This window comes from Poecilia mexicana, unplaced genomic scaffold (assembly GCF_051168715.1).
Source record: "Poecilia mexicana isolate PSO_F unplaced genomic scaffold, ASM5116871v1 scaffold_6, whole genome shotgun sequence".
In the NCBI taxonomy this organism is placed as follows: Eukaryota; Metazoa; Chordata; class Actinopteri; order Cyprinodontiformes; family Poeciliidae; genus Poecilia; species Poecilia mexicana.
Window position 1 is genome coordinate 8,991,658 of NW_028263375.1, and position 27,631 is coordinate 9,019,288.

General features: G+C 38.3%; 1 protein-coding gene across 1 annotated transcript in view; it reads left to right on the forward strand.

Annotated features, from left to right (window-relative positions):
• Positions 1-25,678, forward strand: part of cd82b (CD82 molecule b) — a 34,911-nt gene extending 9,233 nt beyond the window's left edge. Inside the window, exons 2-9 of the mRNA XM_014983790.2 lie at positions 2,745-2,848; positions 5,415-5,487; positions 13,804-13,928; positions 15,974-16,048; positions 19,361-19,459; positions 20,261-20,434; positions 20,673-20,756; positions 21,729-25,678. Coding sequence (XP_014839276.2) covers positions 2,786-2,848; positions 5,415-5,487; positions 13,804-13,928; positions 15,974-16,048; positions 19,361-19,459; positions 20,261-20,434; positions 20,673-20,756; positions 21,729-21,806 — 771 coding nt within the window. The 5' untranslated portion in view covers positions 2,745-2,785 and the 3' untranslated portion in view covers positions 21,807-25,678. The remainder of the gene's footprint in view (positions 1-2,744; positions 2,849-5,414; positions 5,488-13,803; positions 13,929-15,973; positions 16,049-19,360; positions 19,460-20,260; positions 20,435-20,672; positions 20,757-21,728) is intronic.
• The last annotated feature ends 1,953 nt before the right edge of the window (positions 25,679-27,631 follow it).

The following is a 27,631-nucleotide window of genomic DNA, read 5'->3' on the forward strand; positions in this document are numbered from 1 at the left end:
TTCTTTGGAGCACTGCATCCGAAGTGCGCAGAGGAGCGTTATCGCAGATCCTTCCTCCCATTAGTTCTACGACTTTGTAATCATCACTGCTCACAAAAACTCAGTGTTTTCACATCTGCACAGTTTCAAATAACAGCCATGTTGTTTTAACTTCTTGTAAATACATTTCAGCAATGAGGTGTTTCAAAGTTCTTTACGTAATGAAAATGCAAAGTCATAGAAAACACAGTCAATAACATTACATATAAAATTATTGACTAATGTTTCATTGATTATGATTCAAAAGCAACCGCAACCAGCTGGGTTTTTAGTCTGGATTTAAAGGAACTCAGTGTTTCGGCCGTTTTACAGTTTTCCGGAAGTTTGTTGCAGATTTGTGGTGCATAGAAGCTGAAGGCTGCTTCTCCTCTGGTTCTGGGGATGCAGAGCAGAACAAGAACCAGAGGAGTCTGGATGGTTGCTATGACAACAGCAGCAGATCTTTAATGTATTGTGGTGCTAAACCGTTCAGTGATTTATAAACCAACTACAGGATTTTAAAGTCTGTTCTCTGAGCTACAGGGAGCCAGAGGAAGGACTGTTGAACTGGGTGATGTTCTCTAACTTCCTGGTTTTAGTCAGAACTCCAGCAGCAGCGTCTGGATCTGGTTGGTTTTTAGGCAGACCTGTGAAGACGCTGTTGCAGTGATCAATGCGACTAAAGATAAATGCATGGATGAGTTTCTCCAGATCGTGCTGAGACATTAGTTCTCTGATCCTGGAGATGTTCTTCAGGTGATAGAAGGCCGACTTTGTAACCGTCTTTATGTGGCTCTGAAGGTTCAGATTCAGCCTGACCTCCTGTAGTAACTGAAGCTGTGGGTCGACTCTACATCATTCCTCTTTTGGTCCAAATATAATGGCTTCAGTTTCGCTTGTGTTTGGCTGGAGAAAGTTTTGACACATTGATCTGTTCTCAGCATCTGTCCAGTGATTGGGTGAAATCTGAGTCACCTGGTGACATCGTAATGTAGGTCACTTATTCTCATTTTTATAATTTTTTTACGCTTATTTTTGTTTTGCTGCTGTTACACCTGAGTTTCGCCACTGTGGAGCATCTGTCTGTGGTTTAATCGATGACTATCTCTAACAGTATCAAAAACACCATGTGACTCTGACCAAACAGGATGGATTTACGTTTCGAAGAAGGATGTTTGTTTTCACTTCCTGCTTTTTTACAGATGTGAGGTTTTGATCTGACAGTGGTGTCAAGTTTGTCAAATGGCATCAATTTATTCTCATATTAACCTCCTGGAAGCTTCTGTTGAATCCTTCTAACAAAATATTTAGAATTTTTGTTGATATCGACGCATTTATTGAGTTTGAAATGGTGTACTCTGCTCTTTAAAAGGACTTAATGACACAGACAGAGTCCAAACTAGAGATTTTGAGTAGAAGTGGAGGGGGAGACGGAAGCAGCTTGTAATCTGATCCGCAGGGAGGGAGTCGTCTTTTTGGGATATTTTCAGACTCCTCAAATAACCACAATGGCCGGGTGTATTTTTGCTCCTTCCAGTGCAGAATAACATCTTGTAGCGGGTATATTTTCTTTGGGTTTAGTGAAGTTCAGGCTGAATGCTGCTGGCTTGATGGGTTTTATTGAAGTATACTCTGTGCTGAGTTGGTTTTCTTTTCAGATATGATAGAAATACCAAAGTTTAAGTCAGATCAGATTTACATCTGGTTTCTGTTTATATGTTTCCTATGACACCAGATAGTCATTGAAAGCGGCTCCGTTTAAAAATAGCCCATAAAACAATGTTTGCAACCGGGACTGTTGTTGCTAGAAAACACAGCGGTGAATCTGTTTCCCCACCTTCATGCAGACTGAAACCAAATGCTCTGCCAGACCAACACTTCACAGAAACTTTGCTTCCTTTTTGCTGCTGAAATTTGCTGCTCGAATGGCCACTTTTCACCTTCTGAGGTTAAAAGTGGTTTGCTGATATAAATGAGAGGAGGGTTAGCGGTTTAAGAAGCTGTTGTGAATGAATTCAGTCTTAAAGAGTCTCAGAATTTTAGTTGACTATTTTCCAGGCCAAGATATGGAAAAAAATACAACGGAGCATGGAAAACTGTTTTATTTTCCAGGTTTATAACAAATCACGGTTTGGTTTTCAACATCTTATCCAACATTTTGAAGTTTTGACTTACTGACTGAATGGACACATTATTCACTAATTATTTTTACTTTCGATAACTTAAAAATCAGGTTGAGTTCAACCTGCAGTCTTTAAAGTGAGTGTGGTAAAACTTCAGGAAGTTTTGTTATTTTGTTCTTTTTTTATATATTTTATTAGATTTTTTTTTCCAATTATTAAAAAACACAATAAAATTACCACATTTTATTTTAACAATCCTTTTCTTCTTTTTTTAATGGAATATTTTAAATCTTAAATCCACCAGTTAGAGTTTGAAACGCAGCCGGAGTCCAAGCTCCAAGATGTACCACATATTAAGACGTTTTATGATTTCTAAAACCTACAAATCGGACCGCTGTTTAACCGGAATAATGGTGAATATTTTCTTATTAAATGGAAATCTAGAAATTTTAGCCCAGGAAAGTATGAAATTTTGAAAACCCATGAATGATTGTAATGTTTAATCTGTGTTTAATGAGAAATCCAGCTGTGCAGATTCTCCCTACCATCTGCTCAGACGTTTTCCAACTGAGATGAGACTAAATGGACGTTTTTATGTTTCAGGCTCACAACTCTCTGCAAAGTAGCTCGGCCCAATCACAGCCATGTCGAAAGGATGCATCACAGTCACCAAGTACTTCTTATTCCTCTTCAACCTCCTCTTTTTTGTAAGTAATGCCATTTTTTCTTTATCAGTTCATTAGTTCTCACTTCCTCACCAGCAGCTGTGTTTAATTAAAAAAGCAGAGCAACATTTTTCTCCACTGTTTTTGCAATCAGAAGTCAGAATTTCCCAGTTGGAAAACAAAGATGGAATCAGTGCAACATCTGCACAAATAAAACTCTGGAAAAAACTGTGCACTGCAAAACCACCAAATCTTACCAAGTGTTTTTGGTGTTAAAAATGTTTGGTGTTAAAATAACCCAATCATTGTTGAAATAACACTTAAAGAATTAACACCAATTCTGAAAATTACCAAATAGAAAGTTAAATAGTGTTATTTGATGATTTGGAACTGAAAATAGCTAACTTTGAGTCTTCTTCTTCTTCCCTTTATGTGTTGTTGCCAATGTGACCAAGTAGCACTTTGGTATTTTGGGTTCACTGATCAGAAAAAGATTGGATTGTTGAGTTTCAGGATCAGCTAAGAGGAAAACCTTCAGGTTAAAATCACCAGCTAGCTTCTCTGTGCTAGCTGGGAAGTTAGCTAACAGCGCCACTAGCTAACTTCAGTACTGGACAGTAAAACCATTACTGCTGCCTCACAGCTAACCTGGAAAACCATGTAATCTTTAGAGATGTTTGCTGCCTTCAGCTTTTTATTTGAATAGTTATCTCTATTCAAATACTAGATACTGTGTAAGGAAATGAGGAAAGAGACTTTACAGAGTAACTGTAAGGTCTGAGTAACAGCAGATGGTTCCAGTTTGCTTCCTCCTCTCTTCCATTAAAGTCCAGTTCTGGCTTCCAACACTGACTCTGCGAGGCTGTCCAGACCTTTCCAATGAGTCTGCATCTATAAACCTGACACAGGCCTTTTGAAGTCAACTGGGGTCTAATAGGAAGCGTGTGTGTCTGTGTCAAGTGTTTGTCCATGTGGACAAATTATGCACGGTGAGGCCAGGGGAGCCAGGAAGTGGTGGGCTAATGATGGCTGCCGGTGCTCTGCAGCCTCTTTAAGAGATCAGCTCCTAAGCAGGGCACTAATTACTGCTGTGGGGCTGCAGAGGGGGCAGCAATACAAGCAGGAAGCTGGAGAATCAACAGAGCCTCTTATTGAGGAGTGTGGTCCCCAAGACAGAGCCCTGCAACCCCCAAACAGAGGCTCACCGTCAGAGCTTCACAAACTCAGTCAGTAAAAATTTGAGGGAGTGAAATAATCATAAACCAACATTACTGAATTTGTTGCCGAATGCTGGGTGTTAACCGTGAGAAAATGTGGAAGAGGCATTTTCTTCATTGCTGCTACGACAGAAAGACAGAAACTAAGATTTAATGACTTCCAGATGTGAAAATAACAAAGTGAAAGGAAACTCTCCCATGTTTTCAGGCATACCAACTGTTTTGTTCTCATATGACACAAAAATGCACCGAGCCACTTTTATCACTTCCGATGCCGATATCTGAGGTTTACCGATACAGAAGAACAGCGCTGAACTGGCTTAAAACGTTTCTATTTCTTAAAAGACATAAATGTACAGAATCATAAATTCATTCGATAACTCTGCACTAATACAGCACACTTAAAAACACCAATAACTTCACAAGCAGGGTCAAACATGTGAAAACAACTTTAATTTGTTCAACAGCCAATGTAAAATAAATGATAAAAAAACAGAAACTGACTAAAACAATATGTTGGTCAAACATGTAAAAATAAACTCCAATAAATCTTCTTTCAAATGGTTCAGAGTGCAATTAGCGATTCTAAATATATTGTAAAATAAATTATAAAGCATAGAATTAGACAAAACACTGCAAAAAACATAAACTATTAGTTTCTAGTTGGTTTAGTTTCTTGTTCAAATATCTTAGCACATTTGGAATAAGACAAAGTAACTTAAAAGTAATCAATATGTTAGCAAAATATTTGGAGCTTTTCTAAATATCATGATCTTGTATTGCTATCAGTTAGCCTTGCTAGCATCACCAAAACAGCATTCTCCATGTGTAATGCTAGCTGTGCTGATTGCTAATATAACTTTCTATTATGCAAATAAGATCAAAATTATTCAGATATTGTAGATTTTTGCCTTAACTTTGAGATTTGCAAATGACAAAACTCAGAAGAATAACATAGAAAAGCTAGATTACCTCACTATCAACGGGCACTTTGCCGTTACCTAGCAACCCTAGCCAAGCTCTGGACGTCGCCGAGCAACCAAGTAATAATTCCACGAGCAGATTATTTCACTTACAACAATACTTGGTTAAGATTTTGTGTTTTTGCAGTGTATAAAGTGAAATAATCTGCCAATGGAACTAGCCATTTTTTATCAATATTATTGTTTTATTACTTAAAACAAGTCTCTACATCTTGCTTAAAAGTTACTTTTAAGTTAGTTTTGTAAGATACTTGGTAAGATTTTGTGTTTTTGCAGTGAATAGATATGTCTCTTTATGGATCTGACACATTGTCACCAATACCTGATCTATTATTTTTTATCAATATTAATAGAGATATTAATATTGGATTGGTGAATCTCTAATATTTCCAGTTTCTTCTTTCGCAGATCTTCGGAGCGTTGATCATGGGCTTTGGACTGTGGATACTCTTCGATAAGGAAAGCTTCATAGCCGTGCTACGTAAGTGCCTTAGACGCTCCTGCAGATATTTTAATATCCAGTTTCTTTCTTAACCAGAGGGGTTTTAAAATGTTAAACACTGAAACAGAAACTGGAAAATGTGGGAAACCCCAAAGGTCTGTGTTCAGAGTCTGTGTTTTATGGAGTTCCCATGGGAATCGTTTCCATGGAAACTTAACATTGTTTTTAAAAAAAATGACTCAGATAAAACGAATAAAGGCTGGAGACGCACGAACATTCACATCTGTGCGCCGCAAGTTTCCCAGTGGGTGAGGCGTCTGTGAAGGTTTCACCTCAGGTTGGAAAATCTGACTTTTACTTCCTCGTTTCCTCCACTGAGTTCTTCAGTCTGCCCACTCAGCAGGGGGGCTCAGATGGAAATTCCCTCTGCAACAGATCATAACACTTTTACTGTTTGTGTCAGTATCTTCAGATAACCATGTGCAACTCTACATTGTCCCCGTTTTTAAATGCGCAGAGCTTTTTTCAGGCAGGCAGCGTAATTAAACCCAGCTCCAGAGTCTGTGACAGAGAAATGGAAAATGCTTGTTTCCAAAAGCTGTCCGTGTTTTCAACACACATGGAGCGAATCCAGCAGCAGAGGAGCTTTCGCTCTCTTCCCCCTGAAGAGTTTAGTAATTTATTGCTGGGCTGTTTGGTGAGTGTGAGTTTATATAGCGCTGCTTAGTTTGGGACTTTAACCCTTTATTAGCCCTTAGTTAGCCCTTTATTAACCTTATTAACCTTTTATTAACCCTTAGTTAGCCCTTTATTAACCCTTAGTTAGCCCTTTATTAACCCTTAGTTAGCCCTTTATTAACCCTTAGTTAACCTTTTATTAACCCTTAGTTAGCCCTTTATTAACCCTTAGTTAGCCCTTTATTAACCCTTAGTTAGCCCTTTATTAACCCTTAGTTAGCCCTTTATTAACCATGTGTTTACCCTTTGTTAAACATCCATTAACACTTTGTTAATGCTTTGCTAACACTTTATTAACCCTTTATTAAGCCTTTGTTAACATTTTATTAACCATTTATTAACCCAGCTGAGATGGGAATCAACCAGAAACCAAATGAGGAAAGTTAATCACTTTAATAGGATGACAAGATTTACTTCTATCATCCATCCATCCATCCATCCATCCATCCATCCATCCATCCATCCATCCATCCATCCATCCATCCATTCATTCATTCATTCATTCATTCATTTATTTTTTCTTTGCTTTGTAATTGCTGGTTTCTTTCCATCCTTCCCTCCCATTTTTCTCTTTCTTATTTTCGTTTCCTTCTTTCTTTTTCCTTTCCTTCCATCCCTCATTTTTCTTTCTGTTCATCCATCTGCTTTTTTCTTTCTTTTTTGTTTCCTACTTTCTTTCCATCCATCTTTCTGTCATTGTTCCTTTTTTCTTTTGTTTTTCTTCTTTTCCTCTTTATTCTGTTAACTTTCTTTCTATCCTTCCTTTCATCCATCCATCCATCTGGTTATACTAACTCTGAATGGAAATCATCTGTGTTACTAAGCTCTTTAATGTTGTTAGAGCAGTGAAAGGGTCTTCTAGAGTACATTTATTGTATTTTCAGTCAGTAATTCTCTTGCTATTGTTGTAAAGCATTTCGTGGAAAGGCTAGTGTTTTGACAAAGGTCATGCAGAGCTGATGTTGTCTCCCAGCAGCCATTGTGTTTCCTGACTGACTATTTAAGGCCTTGAGGTCAGAAAGAATGGAAAAATCACACCCAAGATGTTATTGAGCTGAGTGTGCTAATCTTAAGTCAGACCTTTGGAAAAGAAATATCCATCATCCCCCTCTGGGTTAGCTGCGACGTCAGGATGTCTCTGATGCTGCCTGGATTTTCCTCCTGTGGGAGTTTTAAAGGGGACCCATTATGCAAAATTCACATTTAGTACATTTTTATATTCCCATGTGTGCTCAACTGTTTCTAAAAACAACCCAAGCGCTTAAAAGAAACCACACAGACAGTTTTGGACAATAGGTTCATGCTTTTGGTGTCTGGAAAACAAACCATTTCAAAAACCTCATATTGTTGAGTCACATTCCACGGGCACAGTTACCTAGCAACCCCGGTCTAACCCAACCCGTTACTTAGCAACACAAGCTGAGTTCCAGGACATCCGGTGGCTGGTTTTAGCAGTTCATTAACCCTTTGCAACTCCTTCACTTCATTATTCGAGGCGCCATGATGGACACCGGAAGTGATGGACGGGAGGATTGGAAAGAGCTACTTAAATTGTTTCTCAAAGTTGGTTTTGCCAGTTTATTCATGGCTTCTACTTGTTAGCACCAAGCTAATTTGTCTGTGAACGTAACACACCTGGTTAGGCTCACAGACGGTGGGATTTATAAAAGTTTGAAACAGATAGCTTAGAAACCGACCCATACCTCCTCCCTCCTGACGTGTTGATCAAATTATCACTTTGCCTGAATTCACATCACGTGGTTTACATCACTATGTCATGAACAGCGCTGTATCTTTTCTCATTAATATTTATAAAATAAAATTACAAGTTTGTATCCTTCTCTGTGCAGCCAACCTCGCAGCATCCTATGACCATTTTTAAAGTGAAATCAACTAAATAAAAGTGATTTTAGGACACCGGGTGTCTGGTTTTGACATTGGTTGTTTTGACGTCCGTCATGGCGGAGCAGGCAGATTTCTGAAGAGCGTGACACCATGTGCAAAGGGTCAGTACATTGTACAATGGCTGCTGGAAAACACAGGTGTTGTTGACTTACCATCCAGAAACCACTTGCTGCAGTGTTGTTGGTTGTGCAGAAGGATCTACTATTGCTTTTCAAAGATGTATGGTTGTATAGTTGCACGTCTGTTTGCTGCCATTTTCACATGCTAGCCCAAACGTTGAGTTTAAGCAGCAGCTTATTTCGATTTAAAGTAACAAGAGGCCATAAAACAGCTCATTCTGAAAGGAAATCAAAATAGGCAGAACTAAGCAGACTGAAATCTCAATATCTAAGAATGATTTTGTGCAAAAAAATGTAATGAACATGTTTTGTACCCCACCTGTTAATGATTGGTCACCTGTAATGGCCGCCTCTCCAGCAGGTATTTTTGTGCCTGATCCCTCCAGGAGTCAGCCTTAGTTAACTTCACTGGAAATCTTTCCCACTGTGTGGAGGAACAAAAACTGAACTCAGCTCTGTTTATTGACTCTAGATGTTCCCCTCAAACATGTACCACTGCCCGGCCATAAACAGGATCTCTGTGTTTTCAATGTGCTATTCTTTATGATTTTTACCAGCAGAGTCTTCTGCAGCTGACTGACCGACCTCAGGCAGGGAAACTATGTGATATTGTGGTATTTCTTATTCAATGAACAGAACTTCTCTTTTCGCTGTAGGTTTCTACACTGACACAGCGAAGTCGATATTTTCCTCCAGTGCTGGGGTAATATAAGTCTCTGTCAGCGGCGTTTGCCAAAACACTGCTTACCATGTGCTTAAACAGACGTCAGCCTTGGAGAGGAGGAATGTGAACCAGGGCGTGCGCCAAAGTAGAGTTCGTTTAGAGAGACCAGCAGGGAGCCGGGGGCTGAAATCGCTCTTCTTCGGACTGTTTAAACCCAGCATAAACTTAAAACTCAGTGCAGAGCCGGTCTGCTGGTGTTTACTTTTAAAATCTGGTCACAATGTCAACTGTGGTTTCAGACCAGCTGCATGCAAGCTAAATATGTGGCTCTGGTCATGTTCAGGTTGGCAGTATATAAATATCCCTTATTGTGCTGCAGCTGGGGAGTTCAGGACTGAGTGGGAGCTACTAAAACTGGCTGAAAAGTCAACCTAAGTTTTTCCAACTTGAACGGAAACTTCCATAAAAAACACTTTTGTTTAAGCCACGAACAGACTCCTAACCAGTTAGCCTGACACTTAGCTTTGAGCTGCTAGGTAACCTCCACTGTATTTTTCTCGCTGTAGCAGGAAAATAGATTTGGTTTATTACCGACGTCACGCAGGAAGTCCCTGTTTGCAGCTGAAAGTAGGCCATGAGAGCAAAACAAACACTTAGAAAGTTCTGTGATCAGATGAGGGTACATATGTGAAAAATAACAATTTGTGACAGAAAACGAACCGTGCATATCGCCCTGAGTATGCCATGAAACATGGTGGTGGAGGCATCATGCTGTGGGGAGGCCAGGAACAGACTTTATAGAAACTGACCTGGAGCAAATTTGGAAGGAAGAAAACCTCAAAATTGGTGGAGCTGAATTCAAATGGAACATTATTTAAATTTTTAGTTGTTAATTTTCTAAATTATGTAAGTCGTCGTTATTGACGACTTCCTGACGTGGTCTGCAGAGATGCACCGATGCAATATTAATATCTGTATTGCTCCCGATATTGAGAAAAATTCTGGATCAGGTCATAAAATTAGTAATTTAGTGCATTAATGTCTGTATTTAAAAAAGAAACGCTTTAAGTCAATTCAGCACCAGGTTTCGTATCAAATACGTAGTAAACCTACGCTCATTTGTATTGGAAGGGAAAAAATGGAGCGGTCCATCTCTAGCATCAGAGACTTTTCAAAAATTATATTCTTCAACCGCTTCCCACTTCCCTATAGTCCACCACTTCATGCTGGTCTACCACAGAAAATCCTCTTAATGCCACTCAATGTTACGAAGCTGCAGTGTTGTGAATGTTTTTGCAAATGCTCTGTGTTGAGTGCATTAGTTGTTTTGGTTTTACCACAGAGAAATGCAACAAAGCAAGAAGAAGTATCTGGTGCTCTGCAGCTGTCATTCAGCAGCAGATTGACTGAGATGATGCAAGACTTGTTTGAGATTACACAACAAGTAAAATGATAAAAGACTTGCTGATTAGGTCTGAGATTAAGGATTAATCCAGCAGTCAGATGTCTTGTTACATCTTATAAACTGATACATTAGTGCTTTACAGGAAATCGACACATACTAATATGTCACATAGGCTACGTTCACACTGCAGCCTGAAGTGACGCAAATACGATTTTTTGTGAAATTATTTATTTCTTTTTCTTTTTTTGGCTTGGTCGTTCATTTATGCAACTTGTATGTGATCACCAGTGTGAACTGCAAACGACCTAAAAGTTCCCGCATGCGCAGTAGAGGGCGCAACAACGTCACACACTGAGAAGCGTGCTCAGTGTTTTGCCAACCGACGTAAAAAGTAGTAGTGCTGAGTCTTGACGCCCACAATCCAGTCCGGTAGGTGGCGGTAAATGCTCCTGAATGTTTGTTGCGATCCGCCATAATAGAAAAGAAGAAGAAGATATGGTGCTCGGTGTAAAGTAAACATGGATGCTAACGGCTTACGATAGCTTACGATTTTGAAGTTGTTATCCAACCGGAACCAGCACAGTAACAACTTAATTCTCATTATCGTCCGTAATAGTTGTTGTTTTTCTTCCCGCTTGCTCGTATCAAGACGCAGAATGGTGACGTTTGTCGAGTATCGATGACGTTCAGGTAGGTTGCGCCATAGACATAATATAAGATATAGTATATAATAATATACTATATCTTATATTATGTCTATGGGATGAGCCGTTCAGACTCGGGTCACATTTGAAAAGAACAGATACGTATCATACATCCAAGTAGTCTGTCTGGGTCGCACTCGATGGTCTGATCTGTACATGTCGCATTAAGGCAAAAAATAAAAATAAAAAATCGGAATTGAGGCTGCAGTGCGGCTGCAGCCTTACTCTTTATTAATCTCACTTTACCGCCTCTTCTGACGCTTCCTCTTGAATGTTTTTCTTTCACACCCTAAATCTTTCGTGTAATTATATTGCTAAAGAAACCTAAGGACATATGTTGCTTTGGCAGACTGGTTGTGTTTGGGAAGCGGTGTGTGTGTGTTGGAGATCCTAAATGACATGTTTCAGCTGTGTGTTTCATATACAAGATTCAGAGAGTGCGTCTCCCTTCCTTTGAATGCTACCCTGCAGCCACATAAACGCTTAGCATATGTTCACCCGAGTGTGTTCAGTCTTAAATTACACCCAGACCGCCACAACATGAGCTGCTGCGGTAGCCCGTGTAAAGTCAGCACTTCTTTGGTGTAGCATCATATGACATGTTTTTAAAGCTTTTTCTTCACTGTTTTACATTTACAACATTTGAAGAAGTTTGTGTCTGTCTGAGGATTTTCCTGTTTTGATGTACATAAAAGCTGGAACATGATAGGATAATATCCTGGAGCAAGACAGATGGCTTATTTGCCTTTCAGATGAGAATACAGTCTGCATCCTGTGATAACAAGTAGGCAAGCTAACACAGAAACACTGAGGAGATTATTTTTTATCTTTCTACACTGCAAAAACACAAAATCTTACCAAGTAAATTTGGTGTAGTTTATTTATTTTTTTACTTTTCAATAAATGCATCAAAACTGAAAGCTCTGGCTTTCAACTCAGTGTATAACGACATCAACCATCCAACGTTCTTGGATGCATTTAGTAAAGGAATCAGATAAAAGGTTAGATAAAAACATAATTTTCTGCTGGATTCAGAGCTACAGCCTCTCTGTATGATAAAGCAGCAACATTTTTTCCTCTGTTCTTGTTTGTCAGGTTTAATGTTTGCATTACAAATAGGGCCGGACGACATTAATGAAAAACTTATCACAATATAAGCCTTTCATGTCAGTCAATATTGATAATTGCCGAGTATAATTGATGGTTTTTTCAGAAAGCTTTTTTTTTTTTTTAAATATCTGAAATATTACCAAACTGGTTTCATGATCTGTCCTGTTTTTGTTTTCACGATGGTTTATGTTTTTAAGCAGTAATGAGGCACAGCGGTGAAACCTTAAACTGCTGCTGTGCAAGTTACTCAACAGGTCGTTGCTAGGTAACCACAAGTTACTCAACAGGTCGTTGCTAGGTAACCACTAGTTACTCAACAGGTCGTTGCTAGGTAACCACTAGTTACTCAACAGGATGTTGCTAGGTAACCACTAGTTACTCAACAGGATGTTGCTAGGTAACCAAAGAATGAGTGAGTTAGTTGATTCTACCAACCTTGCTTAGGTGGCCTTGCACAAACTCAAGGCTCGGGGGCCAAATCCAGCCCACTATACCTTGTTATGTGGCCCTCTGCACTCTAAAGAGTCACATAAATAGAACCGTCAAGATAACAGTGTGCTTAAACATTATTTTATCATTCAGTTCAAAGCAGTTTTTATCCGTTTACTGCCAAATTGCATCAAATAGTTCCTCCAGTTTCTTGTGAATTATTGTGGAACTTCACTCAGTCACCAAATCCCTGCACTTTAGTTTGTTGCAGATTTTTCGCAAAAGTGGTGAAAACATTGGATCTAAGGTTTACTCCCACCTGTAGGTGGCAGTATTTATTACTTCTACAAAACAGCTGTCTCAGTCTCACTTAATGTCAAGTTATAATCCATAATGACACGGTGAGTAATAAAAAGTCGCATTTACCATCATAGATGAGCAAAAATATTTCAAAATTACTACCAGATATTTTTTTTTGTATTGCAAAAAAAAAATAAAAAAACACTAAAACTATCATGAAACCATAGAGGGACTGAAAAGATGTTCAGTATTATTTGATTTTAAGAATTTATTTATATTTTAACAGTTTTTATCAGTACATTCTGACACAACCGGCCGTTTAAGAACATTTATGGACTTGATTTGGCCCAAAAGGGAACTGAGTTTGACACCACTGAGCTAAAGCCTTTCTTCTGCCTACATCTTTCAGAATGCTGTGCCAGATTATGGACTTTATTTTGTATTTGAATCAGCAGCTCAGACCCGTAAAGAAACCCGCAGATCTGTGTCGACCTTTAAAAGGAGCATTTCTGAATTGTAGCAGAGGAGATTCTGTGACAGTTTCTGTATTTCAGATTGACGAATCGTCTCCGTTCGCTTCTTCCTAACTTGGACTCTCTTCACGGAGCTCAGATTCTGGCTCCATCTGCAGACGGAGCTTTCCGTCTCTGGACCTCCTCCAGCACAGACAGCGCAGAGCCACATAATGGCTCCCGTTCATCCCCTCCTCAACTCTGCATCTCTCTTTTTAGACTCCTGCATCTCTCCCCCTCCACATACCAACCACTGAAATCAATTAAACAGGCCCACTTGTCCCAGTCCAACTCCCCCTGGTGGCAAAATAAAACAATCTGTCATAGAGAAATGCTTTGATTTGAATCAAAAAGTGTTTAGTCTGTGAGGAATTGTAACTCGGGGTAAACAGTACTAGACCAAATTAAGGGTTAGCTCAGTTAAAGCTGCATTTTGCTGTTTATTCAATGTTTTTTCCGTCTTCTGCAGAAGAATCTTCTGACACGGTGAAGGTGGCTTCGTATATCCTCATCGGAGTCGGATCTCTGACGATGGCCATGGGCTTCTTCGGCTGCATCGGAGCCATCTATGAAATCCGCTGCCTGCTGGGACTGGTGAGGAGAAACACACACAGAGCCTGTTTATCACCGCTGACCGGATCAGCACTAACTAGCACCAAAAGCTACTCAACTAACGCTTTGGAATAAATGTACTTTTAGGAGTATTTTTACTTGAGAATATCATTTTGGATTATTGCTTCTCTGACTTGCAGAGGCGGGTAGAGAACCCGAAAATTGTATTCAAGTAAGAGTATCACGACTGCTTCAACATATTTTTACACAAGTAAAAGTTAAAAAGTATTTGGTAAAAAGTCTACTCAAGTAACTGATCAAATTATCAAACTATCAGTCATTTAATATTTAAAAGTTACATCATCAGATAAATCAAATTATAAAGTTAAGTGGAAATTTTGGTATTTTAAGAACAAAAATGACAATTAATATTAGTGACAAAAAATAGCAAAATCAGGCAAAAGAAAATGTTTGCCAATCAGTTTCTTTTATAAAAAAGTTCCACAGACACACAGACCTGTGTGTGTCTGTCTGGTGAATTTTTGTTTAAAACATGTTTATTTTTCATTCGGTGGCTAGAAAATCCATAAATTTTGCGATACTTCATAATAAAATGACTCAAATAAAAGTAAAAAGTAAAGTAAAAAGTGTAACTGATCAAATTATCAGTAATTTAAATTTTAAAAATTACATAGACAGACAATGATATAAATTTAAGTGGAAATGTTGGTATTTTAAGCATGAAAATGACAATAATTCATAACTCACAACAAAATAAGGAAAAACAAAAATTTTACCAAATCAGTATTTATTGGCAGAGGTTGCTAATTTTGCGCCATCAGCTCTTCTACCAACACCAGCAGGAAAGGTGGGTGAAGAGTCCAGGGACACAAACGACCGGGAATTGAACCGGCGATCTGCCGATTGCAATCCTCAGATATCAATATAAAACCCCTCACTCCCTTTTGTATTCATGCCAGGTTTAATTTCCACTAATTTCCACCTGCCTGCTTAATAACATGTGACGGATTCCTGCTGACGGCAAAGCCTCTGATAATGTGTGAGTCTGTCAGGCGGCTGAGAGGAGCTGGAGATAAAACCAGGGCTGTGGGGGGCGGCTTCCACCAGGGTGGGGAAGGGTGGTGACCTCAGCAGCGTTAAACCTGCTGGGGGTTAACTAAAGAACCGACGTGACCCACTTCTCTGAGTGACACAGACCAGCTGGTGGTGAACAAACCCCCTCAACACTACACTGTAAAACATTTACAGGTGGTTTAACCTGAAAATGAAAATCCACCTGCTGCCTGGAAAATGTAATTTAAGTCACAAGAAAATAGTTTTGGTTTAAACTCAGAAATTAAAGTTCATGAAGTTGATTTAACAACAAGAGACAAGTTGTCTAAACTTTGTTTTTAAAGTTCATTAATCTTTAATTGTGAGTTTTAACTTAATGTCGCAATTTAAACCAAAATAGTAGTAGCAGTAGATTTAAACCAAATAATTATTTCACAATATCAAAGAAAAACAAATCTGCCCTCACCTGGTTAAAACACCAGAGTCAGATCAACGTAACGCACTTCCACCTCAGGAGACAGAAACATGCCGCTAAGCATTCTGGGAAATACTTCCCACTCCTGTCTTTTTATTCTCTCAGTTTTTTAAGTTCAAACCTAAAAACTCAGTTTATTCAACTCTTGGAGGTTTGACTAAAATAATAAAAAGTTAACACAACTTACTGCTGTAAGTTTATCTTTCACAAACTCACATTAAGGTTCAAAATCTGAAACTGGATAAATTTATTTGACTTAACGAGTAAAAGATAGTAGACACAACTAAATGTGGCTCTAATGTTTTACAGTGCAGGCATTCTTAACTGGACGGTTCTGAAATCCCTTCAGTTTATTTTGTAAATCCAACATGGATAAATCTAACAGCTAAAAGAGGAAGAAAAAACTTTTGCTTTTTTTTAAACGTGACTTCCTGCCACTTCTTTTTTTTTTTTTATTAAAATGTCACAGGATTTGTGTGTTATTATTGAAACACCTTCAGTATTTTCTGCTAATATGATTTCCTGTTTATTTCCACAGTACTTCACCTGCCTTCTGCTCATCCTCATCGCTCAGGTCACTGCTGCTGTTCTCATTTACGTACAGAGAGATCCGGTGAGACACGCTTCACTTTCTTCTCTTCCTCCTTAACGTTTCGATTCCTAAAAAAATAAAATTTCAGTGAATTATTGTGCCTACAGCTACCCTGAAACCTCAGTTTCTCATGCACCACATTTCCTACTGAGGGCAAAACGTTTGTTTCCCCTCACAGCTGGAACCGGCTGCAAAAAACACTGAATCTTACCAAGTATTTTTGTTCTAGTTTCTACTGCAAATATCTTAGTTTACTTGAAATAAGACTAAACTAACTTGCAAGCAAATTTTATCAGATATCGGAGCTTGTTTTAAGTCAATAATTCCTAAATAATGGAAAAATATTAGTTCCACTTGCAGTGGAATGTTACGATCAACTGGCACTTTGCCGTTACCTAGCAACCACAGCCGAGCCAAGGACGTCACCTAGCAACCACAGCCGAGCCAAGGACGTCACCTAGCAACCACAGCCGAGCCAAGGACGTCACCTAGCAACCACAGCCAAGACAAGGATGTCACCTAGCAACCACAGCCGAGCCAAGGGCGTCACCTAGCAACCACAGCCGAGCCAAGGGCGTCACCTAGCAACCACAGCCGAGCCAAGGACGTCACCTAGCAACCACAGCCGAGCCAAGGACGTCACCTAGCAACCAAATTCTAATTCCACTAGCAGATTATTTCACTTATAACAAAACATTTTTCCCATGTTCTTTTCTTCATCAATTTTAAGAAATTATTTACCTAAAACAATCTCATGTTTCTTGCTGAAAAGTTACTTGTAAGTTAGTTTTGTCTTATTTCAAGTCAACTAAGACATTTACATTAGAAACTAGAACAAAAATACTTGGTAGTTTAGTGTTTTTGCAGTGAACGTAGGTGTCACATTAAAACCCTTAGGGAACCTGCTGCATCCTGTGATGAAACACGGCGCAGATGATCGAACGGAAACCCACAGGAAGTCGGTCTGTAACTGAAATGACTTCAAATCCGGGTAGAAGAAGAAAACGCAGGAAGTGGAGAAGGGATTGTTTTCATTGTCCTGTCGGTTCCCCCTGCAGGACGTCTTTATGTTTGTTATGTGAACAACGACAAATGTTACCCTAGAAGTGATTACTTTAGGGTCAATAAACACCTCTGCTGAATTATGAATAAAAAATAAACTGTAGCACTATTTAGATTTAGATTAACAGCACTCAACATTTCAGTGAATTTACTTTAAAATTACTTTATTAATTAGAACGCAGAGTTAAATAAATTCATGTATTCTATATTTTTTTTCTGAATTGGACTCGTTTCTCTTGTAAAGTGCCGTAGGACTAACTAAAGTCATTTTCAATAGAAAATACATCTGGAAATGTTTGGCAGATTAAAAGTACTTTTAATTAAAAGTATCAGACATACTTTTAATTAAAAGTATCAGACATACTTTTAATTAAGCCCACATTTTTGTCTTTAAAAATAGGTTTTATTTAAACACTGTGTTTATATTCGTTAGCAGAAAATGATCATGATGAAGAGAATTAAAGGTGCATTTTATCAGTCCTTGTCTTATTAATCCATATAATGCAATGGAGCTTCTGAAATAAACAGACTTTTGAATATTATTCTAATTTATTGAATAAGTTTGTATTATTGAATATAGTGGTAAATACATTTATTTTTAAAGACAATTTGTCAAATTCTGTTGGGGAAAACAACAAAAACTCAAAATGATATTTACTCAAATTTAAGAGTAAATCTTTTAGAAACTTCTTAAGACAGTAAACTCTAAAAATGAAGGTAAAATAATTCAAAAATATTCTAATAAATGTTCTTTGTACATACCCTTAAGCAAAACTATAATAATAATAATAATAATTTTGGTGAATCCAGATGTTGTGGCATATCTCAACTGCAGAAGTTAGATAAACCAGTGTAATCTTATTATAAATATCTCAATTATAATAATAATTATTATTATTTTTATCAATACACAATGACTACATTGTGCCTTTAAAACTGGGGCAGTTTATTTAAGGTAATGTAAATTTATTTATATAGCACATTTTCAGTGCTTTACATGAATTAGAAGGAAGTACAATAAAACAACAAACCAAAGGAAAGAGCAAAAGAAAAGAGAAAACAAAAGAGCATAAAACTACATGTTAGTTCCCCATAAACAGTCGGTACCTTATAAACTAGCAGGAGTTTCTCTGGATTCTTGTTCTGATGAAACCAAACGTTGCTTCTCCATGTTTGATTCTATACAGCAGAGATAAAACAAGAGGGAAAAAAAATCAGAACTGATCCTATCAGATTACACAGCAAATTATTTCAGGATCCATTCTTCAGTGTTTGTTTCAGGGGGACTGTTTTGTCTGAACACATCAGAGTCTCGGCCATGTTTTATTCTCTGAACAGCAGGATAGGTGGATGCGCTGTCAGCTCTGTGTGTGTGTGTGTGTGTGTGTGTGTGTGTGTGTGTGTGTGTGTGTGTGTGTGTGTGTGTGTGTGTGTGTGTGCGTGTGTGTGTTGGTCACATGTGGGTCTGCAGCCTCCGACACACTCCCTGTGTTTAGGGCTCGCCACAGGGCAGGGCGCTGCTCCTTCCCAGAAAAGGGCGCGGCTCTCGCCTGTCATGAAGCTGCGTCGCCGCTGCCGCTCTCTGCGGTCTCACACACATAAACACAGAGCCGGCGCCGGCTGCAGTTCTGCAAAGCTTCAACATTGAGCTTCACATGTGTGAACTGCTGAGAAACATGAGACATGAATGCTGATGATTCGCTGTGGGAAGGGATTTGCTGACATGCAGGGCCTCGTTTTTGAATAATTAACACTTTAGTCTGTAAAAGTGGGGTAGAAAAATGCAGAGTTGGTAATAACTAGTTACATTTACTCATTTATATTTACTTTTAGGAGTATTTTTGCTACGCTGTACTTTCTTTTGCTTGAGTAATGTTATTATGAAGTATCTCTGCTCTTACCTGAGTAAAATTTCTGGATTTTCTACCCACTGTATGAAAAGCAAGATTTGCAGTTTTCTGGCCGATTACCGATCGATTAGAAAACCTGACCTGCCGATTCGGATCTTGGCCGATACCGTTTTCTTTGTCTAAAATGTAGTAAGAAAGTTGATGAGTAGCCAACAGTGAGACCACCAATAAATAGGCTGACTGATAAATCAGTGCATCCATAATTTTAACCAAAAATTCACCAGACACACACCTGCAGTCTCTGTTAAAGTTTTTACATTTTTTATTGAAAGAAACTGATTTGGAAACATTTTGTTGGTCAACAGGTTTTATCTCATCTCATGCTGACTGTTTTCTGTCACTGTTTACTGTTTTTCTCCAGCTGAAACATGAGATGTCCGTCATCATTGGAGGGTTGATAGTGAACTACACGGGTCAGAACAAAACCACGGAGCACGCCTGGGACTTCGTTCAGAGGACGGTGAGTCAGTGAGTCCAACCGGATCAAAATACAGAAAACACACTTCATTTGGTGGAAAAGGAACCATCCAGGTGTGTCTGCACACAGGACGAAAAAGCAACAAAAAAATGATGCAGTAAATGCAAATGTTAATTTATATACTGATAACACAGTTATCTATGGCTCAGCTGCATCTCTTAATGTTATAGAAGCAAATTTTAGTGTTTAAAACCTGTTTTAATCTCAGAGAAAACAAAACTTATGTTATCTACTTCCCAGGTATCTCAGATTGAATTTGTCTCCCACACTGTAAAACATTAGAGCCACATTTAGTTGTGTCTACTGTCTTTTACTCTTTAAGAGCTGAATTCATTGGGATGTTTAATAAAATTCATCATCAGGTCAGAAATTTAGTTCAAACAAGAATTTAAATTAATCTAAAGTAAAATCAGTATTTATTTTAACTTGATGTTGTGAGTAAAATAATAGAGATTGTACAAATTGCAGCATTAAGTTAAAACTCACAATTCAAGATCAATTAAGTTTAAAACAATGTTTAGACAACGTGTCTCTTGTTAAATCAACTTCATGAACTTTAATTTCTGAGTTAAAATCAAAACAATTTTCTTGTGACTTAAATTGCATTTTCAAGGCAGCAGGTGGACTTTCATTTTCAGATTAAACCAAATGTAAATGTTTTACAGTGTATAATTGCCTCATCAATGAGGAGTTTAGTAGCTTTAACGGTTTAAAAAGTTTCTCTCTCTGATGACTCCTTTTGCTCCATCTCCTCATTGCTCCCCCTTTCTTCCGTGTCTCCAGATGAAGTGCTGTGGCTGGACTGGACCAGGTAACTGGTCTGAGAACATTTTGATCAAGAACGGCACACAGAAGCTGTACTCCTGCTCCTGTCGTAACGACACCATGCCGGGAACCGACATGAAGGAGTTTGGCCTGTGTGAGCACCTGTCAGGACCGCCGCCTGTCTTTGAAATGGTACGTGTTTTACCTCATCGCATGGCGTTTCAGCAGAACGTAATCGGTGCTGGAGTCTCTGAGACGAGCTGAGGAAGCCTCTGCTGTTCGCTGTTTGGGCTGCCTGCTTCAGGAAGGTCACAGGCTGCTTCTCCTGTTTTCCTTTCCCCCCCACAGAGCCGACCCAAAGCCTCTGAGCACGTCCGTCTGCCATCGCTCAGCCCCCTCCTCCTCTCACACTTCTGCTTTTCTCTCTCAGGGCTGTATAACCAGCGTGGAGAAATGGCTGCTGGATAACTGTGGGATTATCCTGGGGATCTGTATCGGGGTGGCTGTTGTGGAGGTAGGATGTTCATTTCTAACATGTTCTGACCCGGTGAGCGTTCCCACGTCCAAACGAACGTCACCCTATTCAACACAAAGACATGGAAGCATTGCTTTCTGTTTTGGTTAAATGACACCCCTTTTATCGCCATGTAAAACATGGTGGTGGCAGAATCATGCTGTGGGGATACTTTTCTTTAGGAGGAACAGGGAAGCTGGTGAGTGCACTGTAAAAAATGACATCTCTAAGTTACGGTAGAAATACGGATTTTAATGTATTTATACAGTAAAATTCTGGCAATCACAGAATTTTATCGTATAAAGTCGATATAAATGCAGATTTTACTGTATAAATATACGGATTTTACCATATTTATACAGTAAAATTTTGGCAAACAGAGAATTTTACCCAGTAAATAATAACAGTAAAATCTGTATTAATATGGATTTTACCAAATTTATATGGATTTTGACTTATTATTACGACAAATGTGGTAAAATATGTATTTAAGTATTCTACCGTGTTTATACAGATTTTATCATATTAGTAAAATTCTGGCAAACAGAATTTTACCGTATAAAAACTGTGGTTTTTACCGTAATTAGACATTTTTTACAGTGTGTTTAGGACGATGGCAGGTTATTGACACCGTACATCCTGCTAGAGCTGCGGTGAAACTGTTCAGATCAAAACCAATTCATGTGTTAGAATGGTCTAGTCAAAGTCCATTTAAAGTTCTGTGGCAGGACAGATGCTCCCCATCCAACCTCACCGAGGTCGAGCACATGTCAGATTATTCTCATAGTTCCTGGTTTCACAGTAGATATTATTTACAGAAAACATGAAAAAAATGTGAATCATTAGTATAAAAACATGTAAAATGAAGTTTCTTCAGTTCTGAGGAAATATTCCCAGTTTTCTGTGACTTTTCAGTGAATTTTCGATTGTTTTGTTGGTGAGTTTAATTTCTGATGACTCCATTTGCTGCAGCTCCTGGGGATGATCCTCTCCATGTGTCTGTGCAAGAGCGTCGTCCAGGAGGATTACACCAAAGTACCGAAGTACTGAGCCGAGCATGAAGCAGCCCGTTCGACACAGATGGACCGACTCCCCTCCGCCTCTCCTCCACACACACACACACAAAGAAATTAAAACAGCTGTCTTCGGTTCTCGTGTCTCGACAGCTGTGCAGATTTCTCACACACTCACCCAACATGTCCCACTCAGTAACTCACACTCGGCTCTCAGTCATCCTCGACACACACGACGGACTCATTTGATGGCATTTTTTTTAAGGCGAAGAATTTGTTGTTTGTGACGGAGTATTGGGGCCATATTAAGAAAAAATTCAGGGTATTATCAGCCTGGCGGGCCGCCAGGCTTATATTGTTTTTTTTTTCTTTTTTGTAACCATTCGCCAACTGCAGCCGTCTTTGTTGCGCTGAGTATTTCGCTGGCAGAGCAGAAACGGTCCTGAAAGATGTTTTTATAGTTCATAAAGTCGGGAGCGCACCAATCACACCGCTGCCGTCTCGCGCGCCGGTGCGGCTGGATCTCTAAAGTTTCGGATCGGATCGGATCTAAAGCCTCCTTTCACTTAAGCTGGACACAGGCTGACCTGTATGGACCTTTACATGAATCCCTTGAGGACTCGTGTTTCTTTGGAGAATCTACGTCACGGTATGAGTCAAATTTAAAAGCCGCTGAGTTTCCTCTGCTTGCAAAGCTCGATGAGAACCGCTGATGGAGGCGCATGTTGAGAAGGATTTATCTTTGTGAACAGAGAATTACATCTCAACACGCTGCCCGGCGAACGGCGCTGTGTCTGATTCAGTTAATGTAGCCGTTTCTTGGTTAGATGGCACGTTGGTGGTTGAGCGTTTTTTTATTTTGGATTTGATTTAGGGGCCCCTATTGCTGCCAAGAACATCAGCATCACTAACAGTATTTCACCTTGGATTTAGCAAATTATGGGAGAAGAAGGTAGTTTAATTGGCCAACATAAAAAGCAATTAGTTATAATTGTAGTTTAGTAATTTGTATTTGTGAACAAACAGCTCAATCCCACAGATTAAACTCAGAGGGTCAGATTGTTGCTGTGGATTTATGGAGTTCTGAAGTTTTAATTTGGATTAAACAGAAGTGCAAATAACTGATATTTATTTTAATTGTATTTTTTCCATTTGTTGTTTGTAAGAGTCTTTAGTTGTGGGTTTAGGTATCGTCTCCAATGTCTTCCCGTAACATAACACAGTAATATTTTTATATGTCCGGTCAGCATCTTTTAATACAGAAACACGGTGGACCGCCTCGGCGCCTGACCACTGAGCTTAGCCAGGTTTTCTGGGGGAAACCCTATAAATTAAAACAAAAATGATGAGAAAAAAGTCATTTTTCTAGAATAAAACAGTAGTAATACGAGATTAAAGTCCAAATATTAGAAGAATAAAATCGCAAAATTGCTAGAATAAAGTTGGAATATTTCAACTTTATCATGTTAACGTTATGAATATAAATTTTGTAATTTTATTGTTTTTATTTTTTAATTGCAACCCCAATACTCCGTCATAATAATTTGCTTCTGTGCAAATGTCCATGTAGATTCTAGTTGTTTCTCAGCCGACCGCGGCGTCAGAACGAGCACTTTAGTGAGATTTGGCGATCTGAGAGCAGATCAGATTTAGGCAGGCAGATGGGAGGGAAACCTGTGTGTGTGTGTGTGTGTGTGTGTGTGTGTGTGTGCGCGCGTGTGTGTGTGTGTGTGTGTGCGCGTGTGTGTGTGTGCGTGTGTGTGTGCGTGCGTGTGTGTGTGTGTGTGTGTGTGTGTGTGTGTGTGTGTGTGTGTGTGCGTGCGCGCGCCCGTCTTAAGGATTACCGCCACCCTGTAACCTTGCACCTGGTATTTCTGGTGCTGAGTCAGCGTTCTGCTCGGTGCTGCAGTGGTGGAGATTTATTTTGGTTGAAAATCAGCTCAGACTCGGTAACCCTGGCATCCGCTGACCCCTGCTGACCTCTGCTGACCCTGCCTCCACTTCCTCCTACTCCCTAGCAGACACAACTAAATGTGGCTCAAATGTCAGATAAATTTATCCAGTTTTAGGTTTTGAACCTAAATGTGAGTTTGTGGAAGATAAACTTACAGCAGTAAGTTGTGTTAACTTCTTATTAATTTAGTCAAACCTCCAAGAGTTGAATAAACTGAGTTTTTAGGTTTGCACTTAAAAAACTGAAAGAAGAGAAAGACAGGAGTGGGAACTATTTCCCAGAATGCATAGCGGCGTGTTTCTGTCTCCTGAGGTGGAAGTGCGTTACGTTGATCTGACTCTGGTGTTTTATTAAGGCAAATGTTCATTTTAATGCAATTCTCAGCCAGCAAAGCTTGAGGATAATGTCCTGATCTCACTAAATGTTTCTGAGCTGAATTCATTGGGATGTTTAATAAAATTCATCATCAGATCAGAAATTTACTTCAAACAAGAATTTAAATTAATCTAAAGTAAAATCAGTATTTATTTTAACTTGATGTTGTGAGTAAATAGTAAAGAAATGTGGCTCTTTAACCAGGTGAGGGCAGTTTTTTAGTTAAAACTCACAATTCAAGATGAATGAAGTTAAAAAACAATGTTTAGAAAACTTGTCTCTAGTTGAACTTTAATTTCTGAGTTAAAACCAAAACAATTTTCTTGTCGACTTAAACTGCATTTTCAAGGCAGCAGGTGGACTTTGATTTTCAAATTAAACCACCTGTAAATGTTTTTACAGTGTAGTGTCGTCCATCATCCTCTGAATCTTCCTGTCAGCTGTGTGTGTGTGACTTTCTGTTTTATATCTTTTATATTTTCATGTCATCTTGTAAATATGTTCACTAAGGGATAAAGGCACATTGGTGCTTGGTCAGCATTTCATATGGGAAAGTTTTTCACCCACATGCTCTTGTTTTAAGAGTCCTACTGTTTTTGTTTCCTCTATTGTTCAGGATGCGGCTCCCTTTGCGCCTCGTCAGCATTTATTCTGTCTGAATCGGAGAAATTGGAATCCCTGAAGTTAATCTGTCTTCGCTCATAAACACATACTGTTATTTCTTTAACGTTGAATCTAATGGAAGTATTTTTTATGCTCTTTTTTTATTTTAAATAAGACAGCCGATATCCGATCCCCTACACTATTGTTCACATAACAGGCGCATAACAATGAATTATTTCATAAAGTTAATTTATTTAAATCTCATGAATTCATTTCACACAAAGTGATTTCAAACAGCTCAGAAAAGTATTTGGTGGTTCCACAAACCAAATACTTTTGGTTTTGCTTGAGAAGCACTTCTTCCTTCCACTTAACCTTCCACTAAAATTCTTTAACTTTTATGGGAGAACTTTTGTTTTGGATATCACAACATTTCTGTAATAAAAATAATTTTTTTATTTGTTTTAATGTAATATTGCAATATTCTGAGAAACTGAATTTCAGGTTTCCCTAAAAAATGAACAGAAATAACTGTTTGAAATATATAATTCTGTGTGAAATAAATCTAAATAAACCTTTAAAAATTTGATTCAACTTTACTTAGATCCATCCTGTAATATTGGGCAAAAACAACAACCTTAAAATGAAGGTGATTTCAAGTTTATTAGAGCATCACTGTCTGAAAAACGTTGCTTTGATTCATCCATTTAATTTAAATGTATTTTTTTTTTTTTTTAGGGCAGGCTGCATTTTTATGTTGTTTTTTTTATTAAGCTCATCAACATGAAAAGGTCATTTTCATTTTTTTAGCCCTGCAAACCTCCACATTAATTTAGCTTGATGGAAAATGAAGGTTTTTTGTATAAAATGTTTTGTGTAAGGATTTCATTTGGTAGAGGGAAAAGATGTGGATTTGAAAGCCATTAGAACGTTCTTATGTTTTTTTATTATAATGAATAAACTTAAACTATTATGAATTATGAATCTGTCTCTTTCTTTTATTTTGGCGCCTTAAAAGGCAATAATCTTATTAAACAGCTCTTTTTTTATTTAATTGAGAAAACAAATAAAAAAACAACAAACAAAGCACTGAATCTGAATTGGATCTCAGTGAGGGTTTTACCTTTAAAGGAAATAAAACATATAGCTGCACAAGAATGCACTGAACCCCATTGAAAAGCTCCTGGTTATTCCACCAAATATAGATTCCTGAACTCTTCCTGAGTTAAAACTTTAGTATTGTTGTTTCTAATTGAATATTAACTTGTTTTCTTTGCATTATTTGAGGTCTGAAAGCTCTGCATCTTCATCTTTTTCGTTATTTTGACCATTTCTCATTTTCTGCTAATAAATAAATGTTTTCTTGTAATTTCAGAGACATGTCAGCAGTTCATAGAATAAAAGAACGATGTTCATTTTACTCAAACATTTATCTGTAAAAGGTAAAATCAGAGAAACTGGTCATTTTAAGTGATCTCTATATTTTTTCCTGAGCTGTATAAATACTTTGGTTTATTGCCAGTTTTCTATCTGCATTTGTTTTCTTTTGCGGGTTTTACACCTAAACAGCCAGAAGATGGCAGTATGCACCTATTACTGTTTGCGCCATGGCTCTTTAAAGTGCAAGAGGAAAAACTATGTTTCGTAATCCTGTGTATAAAATCGGTGATTTTACAACATTTCAGCATCTGAGCTGATCTGTTTCTCCTCTTGTTGTCTCAGTGATGCTTTCTAACTACTCCTGTGGCTCAACTGAACAAAAAGCTCCTCGTATTATGAGATTGTTCCTCTGCAGTGCAGAAAAGATCTCCAGATATCGTGAGTGCCTGACTGTTTTTACAGGAAACAGGGAATCGCATGGTGTCATGCCAGAAGCAAATTCCTCTGCAGACTGCTGCTCTTAAACCAAACAACAAACTCCCACCGAACCTCACGCTGATCCGCTGCTGTGTTGCTGGAACATGTTCAGTTACGGCCCTGTTATTTGCTTCTCCTGGCAAATTTAGTCACACTGTCATAACTTTTAGTTGCATGTTTTATGAAGCACTTTTTAACACATATTTTAATATAAAACCAAACAATTGTATTTAGTAGCAGGAACTGGCTGTGGCAACAGAGCTTAGAGATGTCAGCTTCTGATTAAGATCACAAGTCTGATCTTGTGAATAAGAAAGGATACAGACGGATTCAAATCAGTTAGCATGAGCGACGGGAAAAACAAGGAAAGAGGTGGAATTAGATTATCGCTTTAATTTAAAAAGAAAAACTCTTTTGGCAGTATGATAATGTCCTGATCCAGTCCCAAGTATCAGACCCGGGTTCCAGTAAAGTCTCAGTTTTACTTATGTGTTGTTTTATGTCAGCTGCAGATATCTGTACTTTATACACCAGTTAATTCTTTTTGATGTTCACTACCTTCATAATTTATGAAGCACATATGTTGTTGGCTTTAACCCAACAACCTATGTGTTTTTAATCATTTACGACACTCATAGCAGTGGAGAGAATGTACTGGCTGCTTAGCCCCTATGCTAAAACTTAACTGATTACATTTTATGAAATTCAGAGAAAAATGGTAAATTTCCGAGACAGGAACACAAATGTTCCCGACGGTTTGTTCCTTCAAGATCAACTGGAAATGTACTGAAATACGACACAAGCCGTGTTATCAATGAGTAATATCAAAACAGGAAGAAAACTTTGCAACACTTTGGTTCTATTTCAGTCAGTTATATCTTCTTCTTTTTTTAAATCAAGTCCTGCTGAAAGTTGCTAAGTTGTGTAAAAATATTCGTCAATAACATCCCAGTGTGAAGTTCTTGGTTAATAAGGAGATCATTACAATACTAATTTGAACCATTTAATGTGGACGACATATGGTGTTATTTTATGCTCGTCAATTAATTTTAACCATAACAGTAGTTCGTAAG